The sequence below is a fragment of the Mobula hypostoma genome, chromosome 17, assembly GCF_963921235.1.
Source record: "Mobula hypostoma chromosome 17, sMobHyp1.1, whole genome shotgun sequence".
NCBI classification, from domain to species: domain Eukaryota; kingdom Metazoa; phylum Chordata; class Chondrichthyes; order Myliobatiformes; family Myliobatidae; genus Mobula; species Mobula hypostoma.
In genome coordinates, this window is record NC_086113.1 from 57,738,491 (window position 1) to 57,755,186 (window position 16,696).

Sequence of the window (16,696 nt, forward strand, 5' to 3'; positions counted from 1 at the left end):
CTTTTTGAATCAGCATCTGTTGGCCCAAGTGGATAACTTAACACAAGCTCAGGCAAGTGACGCTACTTTAAAAACTGTTTGCTTAAGCACGGGGTAGTGTCTAGAAACTATTCAGCAACTATTTTCCTGTCTCAATTAAGTGGCATAGTGTCGCAAGTAAAGGGACTCCCTGCTATTTTCTCAATTAACAGGAATTCTGCAGATGCTGGAAATTCAAGCAACACGCATCAAAGTTGCTGGTGAACGCGGCAGGCCAGGCAGCATCTCTAGGAAGAGGTGCAGTCGACGTTTCAGGCCGAGACCCTTCGTCAGTGCTGACGAAGGGTCTCGGCCTGAAACGTCGGCTGTACCTCTTCCTAGAGATGCTGCCTGGCCTGCTGCGTTCACCAGCAACTTTGATGTGTGTTGCTATTTTCTCAATTGTTTTCTCTTTAAGAGTTGTCTCAAATAAGTGGCTTTCTCAATGAACCAATGGCCTAATTAACTGGATTTCACTGTATATTAATTATTTAGGTTTAAATCTATGTGTCATTTGAGATGTTTACAATTGATATATAAAAACACCTTGGATGTGATCTTTGCCTGTTATTTCTGAAATCTTGTGGATTTTCTTCCACATCCTGGAAATGTGCAGATTGGAAGGCAATTGTCTACTGTAAGACCATAAGATATAGGAGCAGAAGTAGGTCATTCACCCCACTGAGTTTGCACCACCATTCAATCATAGTCATAGTCATACTTTATTGATCCCAGGGGGAAATTGGTTTTCGTTACAGTTGCACCATAAATAATAAATAGTAATAGAACCATAAATAGTTAAATAGTAATATGTAAAATTATGCCAGTAAATTATGAAATAAGTCCAGAACCAGCCTATTGGCACAGGGTGTCTGACCCTCCATGGGAGGAGTTGTAAAGTTTGATGGCCACAGGCAGGAATGACTTCCTATGACGCTCTGTGCTTCATCTTGGAGGAATGAGTCTCTGGCTGAATGTACTCCTGTGCCCACCCAGTACATTATGTAGTGGATGGGAGACATTGACCAAGATGGCATGCAACTTAGACAGCATCTTCTTTTCAGACACCACCGTGAGAGAGTCCAGTTCCATCCCCACAACATCACTGGCCTTAGGAATAAGTTTGTTGATTCTGTTGGTGTCTGCTACCCTCATCCTGCTGCCCCAGCACACAACAGCAAACATGATAGCACTGGCCACCACAGACTCGTAGAACATCCTCAGCATCATCCGGCAGATGTTAAAGGACCTCAGTCTCCTCAGGAAACAGATGGCTCTGACCCTTCTTGTAGACAGCCTCAGTGTTCTTTGACCAGTCCAGTTTATTGTCAATTCGTATCCCCAGGTATTTGTAATCCTCCACCATGTCCACACTGACCCCCTGGATGGAAACCGGGGTAACCAGTACCTTAGCTCTCCTCAGGTCTACCACCAGCTCCTTAGTCCTTTTCACATTAAGCTGCAGATAATTCTGCTCACACCATGTGACAGTTTCCTACAGTAGCCCTGTACTCGACCTCATCTTCCTTGCTGATGCATCCAACTATGGCAGAGTCATCAGAAAACTTCTGAAGATGACAAGACTCTGTGCAGTAGTTGAAGTCCGAGGTGTAAATGGTGAAGAGAAAGGAAGACAAGACAGTCCCCTGTGGAGCCCCAGTGCTGCTGATCACTCTGTCGGACACCCAGTGTTGCAAGCACACGTACTGTGGTCTGCCAGTCAGGTAATCAAGAATCCATGACACCAGGGGAGCATCCACCTGCATCACTGTCAGCTTCTTCCCCAGCAGAGCAGGGCGGATGGTGTTGAACACACTGGAGAAGTCAAAAAAACATGACCCTCACAGTGCTTGCTGGCTTGTTCAGGTGGGCGTAGACACAGTTCAGCAGGTAGACGATGGCATCCTCAACTCCTAGTCGGGGCTGGTAGACGAACTGGAGGGGATCTAAGTGTGGCCTGACCATAGGCCGGAGCAGCTCCAGAACAAGTCTCTCCAGGGTCTTCATGATGTGGGAGGTCAATGCCACCGGTCTGTAGCTGGGGTGGGGCCTCAGTGGGCTGATCCAATTCTTCCAGTCATCCCCTTAAATACACCCAATGACTTGGCCTCCACAGCCGCTCATGGCAACAAATTCCACAGATTTACCACCCTCTGAATAAAGTAATTCCTCCACGTCTGTTCTAAATGGACGTCCTTCAATCCTGAAGTTGTGCCCTCTTGTCCTAGACTCCCCTACCATGGGAAATAAGATTGTGTGTTGTGTAGGTGAGATACCGACTTAGGAGAGTTATTGGAAATGCAAGGAGAATAAGAAAGTGGTTTAGCATAGAATCAGTGTAAAAGAATGATTGGCTGGCGAGGAGCTTCTATGTTCTGAATCTGGGATGAGGATGAATGCTGTGGCAGAATAGGCCAGTTAGTCAAACAGCAAAGAAAGCAACCAAGATCTAGTCCAAAGAATTCTGAGTTAATAGAAACATAGCCACAAGGGCCATATCTAACTCCCTTATATATGATTGTGGCAAAACAAACCATGGATTACACATTTTAAGATGCTGATACTAGCATAACAGATGGATCTTTAAGTGTTTACCAGGATCATTGAAGATAGTGCAGGTAGTTTTGCTGAACACAATAGTTAGATTTCTAAGAATCCTGTATATAGAAAATCACATAGCAGAATAAACTGCAGGCAGCACGATAGAATAGATGCCTTACAATTCCAGCGACGCAGGGTCAACTCCTGCAGCTGCCTGCAAGGTGTTTGTACTTTCTCCCCATGAACGTGTGGATTTCCAGGTGCTCTGGTTTCCTCCCACAGTCCAAAGACGTACCGGTTAGTAGGTTAATTTTTCATTGTAAATTACCCTGTAATTAGGCAAAGATTAATTTGGGGGTTACTGGGCAGTGTGGCTCGAAGGGACGAAAGGGCCTATTCCATACTGTATGTCAATAAATAAATAAACTCTAGTCGCCTTCGAAGCACAGACTTAGACAGGGTTTTTGCAATTGTGCTTGAGCCAATGTAGTCTTGTCCATGTAATGCTAATATTGGTCCTTAATCAATCAATCAATCAATCATATTATGGAAATGGACAGCTTAGCGGAACTACCTGTACATAGAAAACCTACAGCACGATACAGGCCCTTCGGCCTACAAAGCTGTGCCAAACATGCCCTTACCCTAGAACTACCTAGGCTTGCCCATAGCCCTCTATTTTTCTAAGCTCCATGTACCTATCCAAAAGTCTCTTAAAACACCCTATCGTTTCTGCTTCTACCACCGCCGCTGGCAGCCCATTCCACACACTCACCACTCTCTGCGTAAAAAAAAAACTTAACCCCTAACATTTCCTCTGTACCTACTTTCAAGCACCTTAAAACTATGCCCTCTCGTGCTAGCCATTTCAGCCCTGGGAAAAGGCCTCTGACTATCCACACAATCAATGCCATCATTATCTTGTACATCTCTCTCATCCTCCGTCACTCCAAGGAGAAAAGGCTGAGTTCACTCAACCCATTCTCATGAGGCATGCTCCCCAATCCAGGCAACATCTTTCTAAATGTCTAAGAAGGCCTGAAGTGTAAAGGCAGAAAGTGATTGGCACTTGTTAAATTTCCACTTAAAAATGCAGCAAAGTAAGTGGGTTAAGCTGGCAAGGACAAGATGGGATGAAAGTGTGTGCTATAATTAAAAAGGAATATCATTTTATTATCTGTTTTCTCCATTTGGACAGTTGTCATGACTCTGTTTTAAATGTAGCTATCACAACTGGCTCAAACTGCAGTGTATTTATCTTTCATACTGCACAATCATCCCTTGTCATTTAATCTCTTCTGCTGAAACTGGAGCTCCCAACCTGGGGTCCACAGACCCTTTGCTTAATGGTATTGGTCCACGGCATAAAAAAGGTTGGGAGTCCCTGCTTTGTACTATTAATTGATGCATCTACAAACAGTTTTGTTGAATTTCCTTTTTTGTGCTCTACTTCGATTTCTGCATTAAGATTGGTTTATTATTTTCCCATTTTGTTGAATGGCCTTTGACCAGAAGTATTTAACTTTATCCTTTAACAGATGTTGCTTGATCGAAGTATTTTAGCCTTTTTTGTTTATCACAGAACACTATAGAACAGGAACAGTCCCTTTGGCCACTGTCTGTGCTATACACAACAAATTAAACTGCATTTCTTCTGCCATAAGACATGGGAACGGAGTTAGGCCATTCAACCCATTGAGTTTACTCCACCCTTTCATCATGATTGATTTATTTTCGCTTTCAATCCCATTCTCCTGCCTTCTCCCCATAAACTGACACTCTTACTGATCAAGAACTTAATCAACTTCCACTTTAAATACCCAGTGACTTGGATTCCACAGATTCACCACTCTGGCTGTAGAAATTCTTCTTCATCTCTGTTCTGAAGGGACATCCTTTTATTCTGAAGCTAATCCCTCTAGTCCTAGACTCCCCACTATAAGAAACATGCTCTCCATGTCCACTTAATGTAGATAGTTCAATATACAATGTGTTTCAATGAGATCACCCTCAATCTTCTAAATTCCAGTGAGGAAAGGCCCAGAGCCATCCTCATACATTAACCCTTTCATTCCTGGGGTCATTCTCATAATCCTCTTCTGGACTCTTTCCATTGTCAGCCCCAGCACATCCTTTCTCAGATAAGATGTCCGAAACGGCTCTCAATACCCCAAATGTGATCTGACCAGTGCCTTGCCTCTCAGTATTACGTTCTTGCTTTCATATTCTAGTCCTCTCAAAATGAACGCTAACAGTGCATTTTCCTTTCTTGCTATCAACTTAACCTGCAGTTAACCTTTAGGTAATCCTGCAGTAGAACTCCCAAGTCCCTTTGTACCTTTGATTTCTGAATTAGCTCCTTGCTAGAAAATGGTCTGTCTTTATGCCTTCTACCAAAGTGCAAAGCACTTCTGTACACTGTTTTCCATCTGCCCCTTCTTTGCCCATTCTCTTGTCTCACATCCAAGATGATGGTTAATACAGTTGCAAAGACAAGTCTTCTCCTCTATTGAATGCTATAACCGACAGGAGCTCCTTAAGATGCCTATTTGGTGTGTATAGCTCACTAATTTTGAACACTGAGAACATCTGCCATTTTTACATCACGCGAATGCTACCAACCAAGGTCGTTACAACTCCATCACGAGGAAGACGTCAACAATGGCACTATAAGAGAAGGCAGAATTGTAGCAAGAGACCTTACAAGCCCCAAGTGTTGTCTTAGCAAATGCACAGTTGATTGCTAACAAAATGGATGAGATTTGACTAAGACTCACCTTGCAGAAGAACCTACTAGAGTGATGTGCTATGATCTTCACAGAAACATGATTGGGCCACAGAGTACCAATCAGCTATTGGGCTAGCAGATCAGCCAGTCTTCGGAACCAACAGAATACACAACTCTGGCAAGAAATCAGGTAGTGGTTCATGCATTTATGTTAGCAATGCTTGGTGTACTATTTCAGTCATTATTGAAAGTTTCTGCTCTGCCAACATGGAATACATAATGATAAAGTGCAGGTCCTTTCACCTATGGAGAGAAATCACTGTTGCTAATATTACAGCAGTTTATTTACCTCTGTGGTCCAACACTAAATTATCATTAGCTCAATGACATGAAACTATTGTTAAACAACTGGCTGGTCTTCCTGATGGTGCCTTCCTCGTAGCTGGCGATTTTAATCAGGCTAACATTAAAACAGTATTCCATAAATTCTATTGCCCGACAAGGGGCAATAACACACTGGACCAGGTGTACACCAAACATATAGGACCTTCCCATGCCCTCACCTGGGGTTCTGATCATCTGTGTTAACATCTGATCCCAACAGATAGACCAGAAAGGAAGGAGAAACCAGCCTCCAGGACAGTGATGCTGTGGCCTGAGGGAGCCACTTCCTGTCTTCAAGATTGCTTTGAGAGTACTGATTGGAGTCTGTTTGCATACCATCTACACACAACTCGGGTATTGATTTAGAGTAGGGGTTCCCAACCTGGAGTCCATCGTCCCCCTGGTTACTGGTAAGGCTGTATGGCATAAAACGAGTTTGGGAACCACTGATTTAGAGGAATCCACAACCACAGTTATGCACTACTTCAAATACTATGTAGACAATGTCATCAGTACCAAAAATATCCTCTGGGTATCCCTGAACCAGAATCCATGTATGAACAGCAAGATATGGAACCTACTCAAAGCTTGTGACACTGCTTACAGATCCAGCAATGCAAAAGCATACAGTGAGGCCAGTTCGAATCTTAAGAGGCATTAACGTTGCCAAGTATAGTCACAAAGTAGTGATTGAGACATATTTCTTTAAAGCCACTGATTCTTGGCGTGTTTGGGAAAGCATCAGATTGTAAAGGAAAGTTCTCCTGCTTTGTTCATGGTGACGCCAAACTAGCCAAAGAACTAAACAATTTCTTTGCTCACTTGGAGAAGGATACTAAGGAACCAGTGATGAAGGCCTTAACTTCGAACAGAGGAACTGCGCTGACACTGAACATGCACAAGGTGAGGCATGTAGTCCATACTGTCAGTGTACACAGAGAAACGGGATCAAAATGGTGTACCCTGACAGGTCCTCGGGTTCTGTGCTGACTAGATGGCAGAAGTTCTGGTGGGTATTTTCAACTGCTCACTGACTCAGGTTGTGTTTCTGGCATGCTTCAAAGCTTCAACTATCTTACTAAACCTCAAGACCTCAGCAGCAACCGATCTTATTGACACCACACTGGCAGTACTCATTCCTGTTGTTGCCAAGTGGTTGGAAAGATTGATCATGTTCCACCTCAAGGACATAAACCTGACTACCTTGGACTAGCACCAGTTTGCCTACAAGGCCAGTAGATTAATTGAAAATGCCATTTCTATTGCCCTTCATGTATCTTGGAATACTTGGAGCACAAAGGCACATACTTCAGGATGCTTTTCACTAACTTGGCCTTCAACACTATACTACTGAACAAGCTGACTGTCAATTCTACAATCTAGGTCTCGGCACATCAACCTGTAATTGGATTCCCCAGACAGTGAAACTAAGCAAGTGTGTACCTCCACGTGCTCCCCCCTGCCCCCCCCCCACAACCCTGAACACTGAGTCCTCTTCACCTATGGCTGCACTCCTGCTCATGCTACAAATTAGTCATCAAATTTGCAGACGACACAACTGTGATTGGCCTACTAACAAACAATAATGAATCTGCATATAGAGAGGAAGTCATCAAATTTGCAGATGACACAACTGTGATTGGCCTACTAACAAACAATAATGAATCTGCATATAGAGAGGAAGTGCCAGAACTGTCTGAAAGGTTGAGTTCCTGCAATAATTCTCAACATGAAGAAGACAAAAGAAATAATCTACTTTAGGAAGGCAAGAGGTCCCAAACAAGCGCCACTATTTGTTAAATGGTGAGGTAGTGGAAAGGGTCTTCAGTTTCAGGTTTTGTGGACGAACATCACGGAGAAGCGCTCTCGATCCGTCAACACAACCTTGGCAGTAAAGAAGGCACAACAGCATAATATCTGGGGTGCTAAAGGAGAGCTAATCTGCCCCAAAAATTGTTGGCCAACTTTTATCGCTGTGTTTATATGATGACTGTTGCCCAGTACTGTAGAATGTGGACTGCAATCGTGGAGGAACAGGCCCTTTGGCCAATAATGTTGTTCTGAACGAATTAAATTAGAAAAAAATACTCACGTTAACTAATCTCTTCTGTCTTCAATCTGAGGCTGTGTTAAGAAGGCCAATATCATCTGAATATGAGAAAAGCAAGTTAACATGCCTTAATGATTACAGCATGGTGGCTCTGACATCCGCTATTCTGAAGTGCTTAGAGGGTGGTCATGATACTGATTAACTCTGGGATCCCAGATAGCAATTTGCCTACTGCTGAAACAGGTCTACGGCACATGCCATTTCCCTGGCCCTACACTACCTCTGGAGCATCTGAACAGTACAGGTGCCTATGTTAGATTACTTTTAATTGATTACAGCTCTGCCTTCAGTACTATAATTCCAAGCAAACACCTTTGGACTCAACACTTCCATTGCAACTGGATCCTTACCTTCCTCATCAACAGATTGTCATTAGTAAATCTAGGTAGCAGCACCTCTGTCACGATTATCCTGATCATTCGTGCCCTGCTAGGTTGTATCCCACCTGACTACTCCCCAATACACTTGTGACTGTATGGCTGGATTCTGCTCTAACTCCATCTACAAGATTGCAACAAAGTGCCCTGTATCTCATGGCATCAAGACAACAGATTTTCCCTCAATGTTAGCAAAACAAGAGCTGGTCATTGGCTTCAGGAAGAGTGGCTGTGCACGTAGTCCTATTTGCATCAACAATGAGGTTGAGAAGTTTTAGAGCTTCAGGTTCCAATAATCTAAGGAATGGAACATCACTAATGGCTTGTTCTGGTCCAACTACGTTGACACTATGCCCAAGAAAGTTCACCAACGTCTTTACTTTCTCAGGAGGCAGAAGAAATTTGGCATGTGCCATTTGATCCTCACCAATTTTTATCAATGCACCATAGAATGCATCCTATCCAGCTACATAGTGGTTTGGTATAGCAACCGATCTACCGTGACTGCAAGAAAGTGAAGAGAATTGTGGACATTGCACATTATAGAAACCAGCCTCCCCTCCATGAACTCTGTCAACACTGCTCACTGCCTTGGTAAAACAAGCAGCGTAATCAAAGACCCCATCCCAAGATAAAGGCCTGAAAGCATGTACTACCACCAGGCTCAAGGACAGCTTCTATCCTGCTGTTATAAGACTATTGAATGGTTCCCTAGTACTATAAAATGGACTCAGGACCTTGATCTGCATTGTTATGGTTATGGCCTTGCATCTTATTGTCTACCTACAGTGCACTTTCTCTCTACCTGTAGCACTTAATTCTGCGTTCTTTACCGTTTTACCTTGTTGTATCTCAAAGCACTGTTGCTGTGAACTGGTTAGTATGAATGGTATGCAAGACAATTTTTTATTTATTGCCAACACATGTGAAGTACAGCAATTTATAGTTTGTCTTCTTTACTACATACCTACTTGCATTGCCACTTTCAGGAGGCTATGAACTTGGATTCTAAGATCCCTATACATCGTGCTGTTAAGGTCGTGCTATTAATTGTATATTTTTCCTTCCATTTGATTTCCCAAAGTGCAACATTTCTGGCAGGCCATCTTGCGGGACAAGTGGCAATTTCAAACTAAACAAATCAACGAAGGATTCTTGACAGTTGTGGCAAGTCTTGACTGCTATCACCTCTCATAATGTGTAATCAAGCGACATAGATGACAACAGTTCTTTGCTTCTGCATGAACTCAATACCTTCTGTGCTTGCTTTGACCATCAAAAATGGAGGAACCATCACGAATTCCCACAGTTCCTGATGATCCCTTGGAGGCTTAACCCATGGAAAGTATCTGGCCCAGATGGGGTATCTGGTCAAGTACTAAAGACCTTCGTTGATCAACTGCCTGGAATGTTTACTGAGATCTTTAATCTTTCACTTTAAGTCTAAGCTACTCACTTCAAGCAGGCTTCTTAGGCTAGTTGTGCCTAAGAAGAGTGTAGTAACCCATTGTCCAGTAGCACTTACATCCACAGTGCTTAAGTGTTTTGAGAGGTTGATGATGAAACCTATCTACTCCTACCTGAGAAGCAACTTGGATCTGCTCGATTTGCCCACCGGAGCAACAAGTCTACAGCAGGTGCCATCTTATTGGCTATTCACTCAAATGTGGAACACCTGGATAGCAAAGATGCATACATCAAGATGCCCTTTATTGACTGTAACTCAGTATTTAGTACTGTGATCATCTCAAAATTAATACAGATCTTCAAGACCTTATGCTCAATACCTCCTTGTGCATTTGGATCCGCCATTTCCTCACTTGCAGACCCCAGTCTGTTCAGATTGGCAACAACATCTCCTCCACAATCTCCAACAGTACAGATGCACCATAAGGCTGTGTGCTTAGTCCCCTGGTCTACTTGCTTTACATTTATGACAGTGTGGCTAAGCACTGCTCCAATGCCATATTCAAGTTTGCTGATGACACCGTTGTAGGCCGAATCAAAAGTTGCGACAAATCAACCTACAGGAGAGAGACTGAAAATCTGGCTGACTGGTGTCACAACAACAACCTCTTACTCACTGTCAGCAAGACCAAGCAGCTGATTATTGATTTCAGAGGAGGAAACCAGAAGTCCATGAACCAGATCTCATTGGGGGAATCAAGTGGAGAGGGTCAGCAACTTCTTCGTTCCTCAGTCTTACCATTTTGGAGGCACTGTCCTGAGCCCAGCACTAAATGTAATTACAGAGAAAGCTTGGTAGAACTTCTACTTCTTAAGGAGGTTGCAAAGAGTCAACATGACAACTAAAATTTTGACAAGGTTTTATGGATGTGTAGTGGAGACTGGCAGCAACATATGGAAATATCAAAGCCCTTGAATTCTATGAAAAATAATGGATACAGCCCAGTCCATCACTGGTAAAGCCCTCCCCATCACTGAGCTCAGCTACATGGAGTGTTGTTGCAGGAAAGCTGCATCCATCATCAGGGATCCCTACTACCCAGGTCATGCTGTCTTGCTACTGCCATCAGGAAGAAGGTACAGGAGCCTCAGCATTTACACCACCAGATTAAGGAGCAGTTATTACCCCTCAACCATCAGACTCTTGGACCAAAAGGATAACTTCACTCAACTTCACTTGCCCCAATTTTGAACTGTTCCCACAATCAATGGACTTGCTTTCAAGGACTCTTCATCTCATGCTTTTGATATTTTTTGCTTATTTATAATTTTTTTTGTATTTGCAGTTTGTTGTCTCTTGCATTCTGGTTGGTGTGGTCTTTTATTGATTATATTATAGCTATACGATTATGGACTTTGAACTGTACTTCCCCTTGCATTTAATTCCCCAAAGTGCAACACCTCGCACTTGCTCACAATAAACTCCATTTCCCATTTTCTCACCTATATCTGTAATTGGTTTATTTCTGCTGTATTCTTTCACAACTTTCTTCACTGTCCACAACTCCAATCTTTGTCACCTACAAACTTACTTAACCCATTCATCTACTTTATTGATCCAAGTAATCTATATGTTCATAAAAGGCTCAGTCCCAATTCCTGTGGACTATCACTGGTAATGCCAATGCCATTGAGCAGGTCAATTCTAAATCCAAGCTACCAAGTCACTGTGGATCTCATGCATCCTAATCAGTCTACCATGAAGGACCCTGTCACATGCCTTCTATTTAAGGGAATGACTTTGTTTTTCATTTCAGTTTTTAACTTCTCTATTGAGAATGTGAGCAGTTGAATTGAGTCTGAATTTTAATTTTGCAGTTGGTATTGTTGGTGAAATAAACTTTTGTAGAAGAAATCAGTACATTTGTTAGAATATCTATAGAAGAAATTATAAATCAATTATAAAATTGAAACTGATTCATAGAAGATCCTATGATTGGAACATTGAACACCTTACTGTGTTGATCTGTGATAAGGCAAAGTGCTTTACTTGCCTGAAGCTGCCAAATTTCTTTTAAAAGGAAATTATATTTCCAGTATTTTTGAAACCCTCTGAAGTTAATAATCTGTTTATTGGTGTGATCTTTCTGCTGCTTTTATCACCCTCAATATCTATTTGTAGGACCCTCTGAGAAGTAACTTTAGTCCTTGCTCATTCTTTAAACTAAGGCAACTTATGTTCGACCATTAGGCTCTATGAGTCAACCTGTAGCTGGAGAAGTGATAACCCCCTCCTGTTGGGCTTTTGTTAACCTCTGTTTACTAGAGCTTTGTTTAGCTCTGTTTACCACATCCTGTTTGTGGACACCCTGTGCAATACCACCATCACTTAACTGGATGGTGTAAATGTGCACCCATTACTGTATAATATGATAATTGCTCTATCATATCAGTGTGAATTTGGAAACCTTGTAACCTTTGACTTGTAAATCTTGTACATCTTACTTTAAAGGTAATTTATTTTTTATTCTCTTCTAATATTTGTATATCTGTGCACTTGTAATGCTACTGCGACACTGTAATTTCCTTTGGGATCTAATGCCGATGCCAAGGCATCCTCTGAAATGCACTTCCCTTCAGGGGTGCTGGCTAATCTTGTCCAGAATTTTGTTCTGAGATTCATGCACTTTGAGGTCCATTGTGAACATTGGGACTGACAGTCTGTGTTAGTGCTGGCCTTGGGCCCAGTTTGTCTGTCTTTGAATCAGGTGGTGGTGTCAGTGTAAGCTGGTCATGGACAGGCAGTATTTACCTGTTTGAGGCACACAGACAGTTAAGCAACACACAACACTACACCAAACTGACAGAACCCATGTGCGGAGAAACACGAGGAAAATAAGAACATTTTGGAAGACCTGAGGTGGAGGTCTACATATCTCAAAGAGAAACAAATTGAGTACCTGACAGGGACCTTCCAAACTATTATTGTTGGCTGTGTAGCATTGTGTTACTGTGAAGAATCCAGTGGGGCGACCCAGTCATGCACAGGCTTCCGGGCTACCAGATTAGCAAAGTATGTATTGAATTAAACTTCGTACAGCATAGCAGCTCCACTCAAGTGAATAGGAGAATTTGGTTGACAGGAAAATGGTTGGCTTTCAGTGCTTGTTAGTGATTCTAGCTCTCTGTTCTGATCTTCATGAGCAATGAATAATCAGTTTTGTAGCAGTTGTGTGCCTTTGAAGATAGTAAGATTTTCAGTTTGGGATGAGGAGAGAGAAAAATGGAAAGGTCTTCAATAAAAAATTAACAGAACAAGCAGCACATTTAGTGGGTTGTATAACCAATGTACCACTAGTTCTTATTTCATTAATTTCAAATCTTGTGAAACTGCTGTGTTCTAGAGTGTTTTGTGAATATTCTTGCTCAATAATATAGAGGAAAGATTTTTTTATTAATGAGTATTTTTTTCCTATTTTAGGCTGGGATAAACATTCATATGGATATCATGGAGATGATGGCCACTCGTTCTGTTCCTCTGGGACAGGACAGCCCTATGGACCAACTTTTACAACTGGGGATGTAATTGGATGCTGTGTAAACATGATCAATAATACATGTTTCTACACAAAGAATGGTCACAGTTTAGGTAAGACTTGACAGGTCTGAGCTGACCAATGTCGTATGATAAATATTTGTATTGTACTTGGAGTGGAAATTATTTTTATTTTTTTTATTTTAAATATGGTTTAGGAATTTATCTTAGATTTTACAAAGTAATTCCAATTGTACAAATCAAGAACTTTGGTTTATACTTTGAAAGATTTTTTTGGACATAAGACTGGTATGTTTTTAAGTGGAAAAAAATAGTGGAGCTGTACTCCTGAAGTTAAGGATTTACTGTTTTTGTTTTACTGCTGTCCACTATTTATTCTTCTAGAACCATCTGCCAACTTTTAAGAATTGCTCTGGCAAGAATAGGTTTTTTTTCTGCCTGTAGTGATACTGCTTTCACTTTACTAAAAGTTATTTTCCACATTTTTGTCCTCTCTCTGCAGAATGCTTGGGTATCTTTCTTTAAGTGAGCAGTACCATAATGTTGTTTTAAGTGACAAGCTAGAGAAGAAAAGTTAGTCTAGTGATGCAAAACTGACTAGAAAGGTTCCTTAGTTGGAATCTTTTGGCTATCTTTCTACAAGTCAATTTTGGATTAAGCAGATTCGATTCATTTGTGTATGATATAATTTTATTATTTGTTAATATCACTGCTGCCTAATGTGAGCTGACATTTATTTTCCAATTGCTGTAGCTCCACTTTTAGTCAGGTTGATTTTAATATTCACTTTCTTCTGTGAGAAACTAAGGCTCTTGATAGTTAAGAACTTCTGAACCATAGAACATTACAGCACAGAAACAGGCCTTTTGGCCCTTCCTGGCTGTGCCGAACCATTTTTTCTGCCTGTTCTCACTGACCTGCACCTGGACCATATCCGTCCACACACCTCTCACCCATGTATCTGTCCAAGTTCTTCTTAAATGTTAAAAGTGAGCCCACATTTACCACTTCATCTGGCAGCTTATTCCACACTCCCACCTAATGTGTGAAGAAGGCCCCCCCCATGTTCCCTTTTCCCCCTTCACCCTTAGCCCATGTCCTCGTTTTTTTCTCCCCTAGCCTCAGTAGAAAAAGCCTGCTTGCATTCACTCTTATCTATACTCATCATAATTTTATATACCTCTATCAAATCTCCCCTCTTTCTTCTACACTCCAGGGAATAAAGTCCTAACCTATTCAACCTTTCTCTGTAACTGAGTTTCTCAAGTTCCGGCAACATCCTTGTAAACCTTCTCTGCACTCTTTCAACCTTATTAATATCCTTCCTGTAATTTGGTGACCAAAACTGCACACAATACTCCAAATTCGGCCTCACCAATGCCTTGTACAACCTCGCCATAACATTCCAATTCTGTAGTCAATACTTTGATTTATAAAGGCCAATGTACTAAAAGCTCTCTTTACAACCCTATCTACCTGTGATGCCACTTTTAGGGAATTTTGTATCTGTATTCCCAGATCCCACTGTTCTACTGCACTCCTCAGTGCCCTACCATTTACCTTGTATGCTCTACCTTGGTTTGTCCTTCCAAAGTGCAATACCTCACACTTGTCTGTATTAAACTCCATTTGCCATTTTTCAGCCCATTTTTCCAGCTGGTCCAAATCCCTCTGCAAGCTTTGGAAACCTTCCTCACTGTCCACTACACCTCCGATCTTTGTATCATCAGCAGATTTGCTGATCCAGTTTACCACATTATCATCCAGGTCATTGATATAGATGACAATGGACCCAGCACTGATCCCTGTGGCACACCACTAGTCACAGGCCTCCACTCAGAGAAGCAATCTTCCACTACCACTCTCTGGCTTCTTCCATTGAGCCACTGTCTAATCCAATTTACTGCCTCTCCATGTATACCTAGCGACTGCATCTTCCTAACTAACCTCCCATGCGGGGCCTTGTCAAAGGCCTTACTGAAGTCCATGTAGACAGCATCCACTGCCTTTCCTTCATCCACTTTCCTGGTAACCTCCTCGAAAAACTCTAATAGATTGGTTAAACATGACCTACCATGCATAAAGCCATGTTGACTCTCCCTGTCTATCCAAATACTTGTAGATCCTATCTTTTAGTACTCCTTCCAATAATTTAGCTACTACCGACGTCAAATTTACCAACTATAATTTACCGGATTACTTTTAGAGCCTTTTTTTAAACAACGGAACAACATGAGCTATCCTCCAATCCTCTGGCACCTCACCCGTAGATACTGACATTTTAAATATATCTGCCAGGGCCCTTGCAATTTCAACACTAGTCTCCTTCAGGGTCCGAGGGAATACCCTGTCAGGTCCTGGGGATTTATCTTTTCTGATTTGCCTCAAAATAGCAAGCACCTCCTCCTCTTCAATCTGTATAGGTTCCATGACCTCACTACTTGTTTGCCTTCTTTCCATAGACTCCATGTTAGTTTCCTTAGTAAATACAGATGCAAAAAACCCATTTTAAAATCTTCCCCCATTTCTTTTGGTTCCATTCATAGCTGACCACTCTGATCTTCAAGAGGACTGATATTATCCCTTACTATCCTTTTGCTCTTAATATACCTGTAGAAGCTCTTTGGATTATCCTTCACCTTGACTGCCAAAGCAGCCTTGTGTCTTTTAGCCCTCCTGATTTCTTTCTTGAGTATTTTTTGGACTTTTCATACTCATGCACCTTATTTGCTCCCTTTTCCTATACATGTCATACATCTCTCTCTTCTTCATCAGAGTTCCAATATCCCTTGAGAACCAAGGTTCCTTATTCTTATTCACTTTGCCTTTAATCCTGACAGAAACATACAAACTCTGCGCTCTTAAAATTTCTCCTTTGAAGGCCTCCCACTCACCAATCACATCCTTGCCAGAGGACAACCTGTCCCAATCCACACTTTTTAGATCCTTTCTCATTTCTTCAAATTTAGCCTTTTTCCAGTTTAGAACCTCAACCTCAACTCTGTAAATTTTTTTTTCCTCAAACAGAGGAAGTAGTTGTCTTGTAATATTGAACATCATATCTGTCTGTCAGTGGCACTTCTTTGAATGCTGATTACTTGAATGTCTTTAATTATTCAACTGAGTTTGGAGAAGCACCTTCAACCAGTTAAGGATTATCTGCTGAAAGACGAGAGTTTGCTACTTGCTACTTCAGCTACCTTGCTTCATGCTTTGGATGTGTTCCTTTGATTGAGAGGTGTAATGCAGTACACCAGAAGCCTGGCACAAACTCCTGCCATACCCATAGCTGTGCAGTGCCCAGAACCCCACAAAGATGAGTTGTGCAGCTGTTGATTGGCTGAGATGTAGAGCCAGTGCAAGCCATCATCAGTGACTGGGCATTTTGTTGCAGCGTTTACAGATTGCCCAGATGCTTCATTCTTTTTCATCAGCCCCTGTTGGATGCGATGGAAACTGCCGTTCCTTTTCCCTAGCACTGAAATGTGTCCATGGCTACAGGCTGAGGTGGAGGAAAGGGAGATTGGCAACTGCTATAGTTCCAGGGAATAATGCAGGAAATCTTTAGATCCAGG

At 41.9% G+C, this 16,696-nt stretch overlaps 1 protein-coding gene across 1 annotated transcript in view; it reads left to right on the forward strand.

The window, feature by feature from the left end:
• ranbp9 (RAN binding protein 9) overlaps positions 1-16,696 on the forward strand; it is an 88,749-nt gene that overhangs the window by 25,914 nt on the left and 46,139 nt on the right. The window contains exon 4 of the mRNA XM_063069949.1: positions 13,047-13,214. Within this exon, the coding sequence (XP_062926019.1) occupies positions 13,047-13,214 (168 nt within the window). The remainder of the gene's footprint in view (positions 1-13,046; positions 13,215-16,696) is intronic.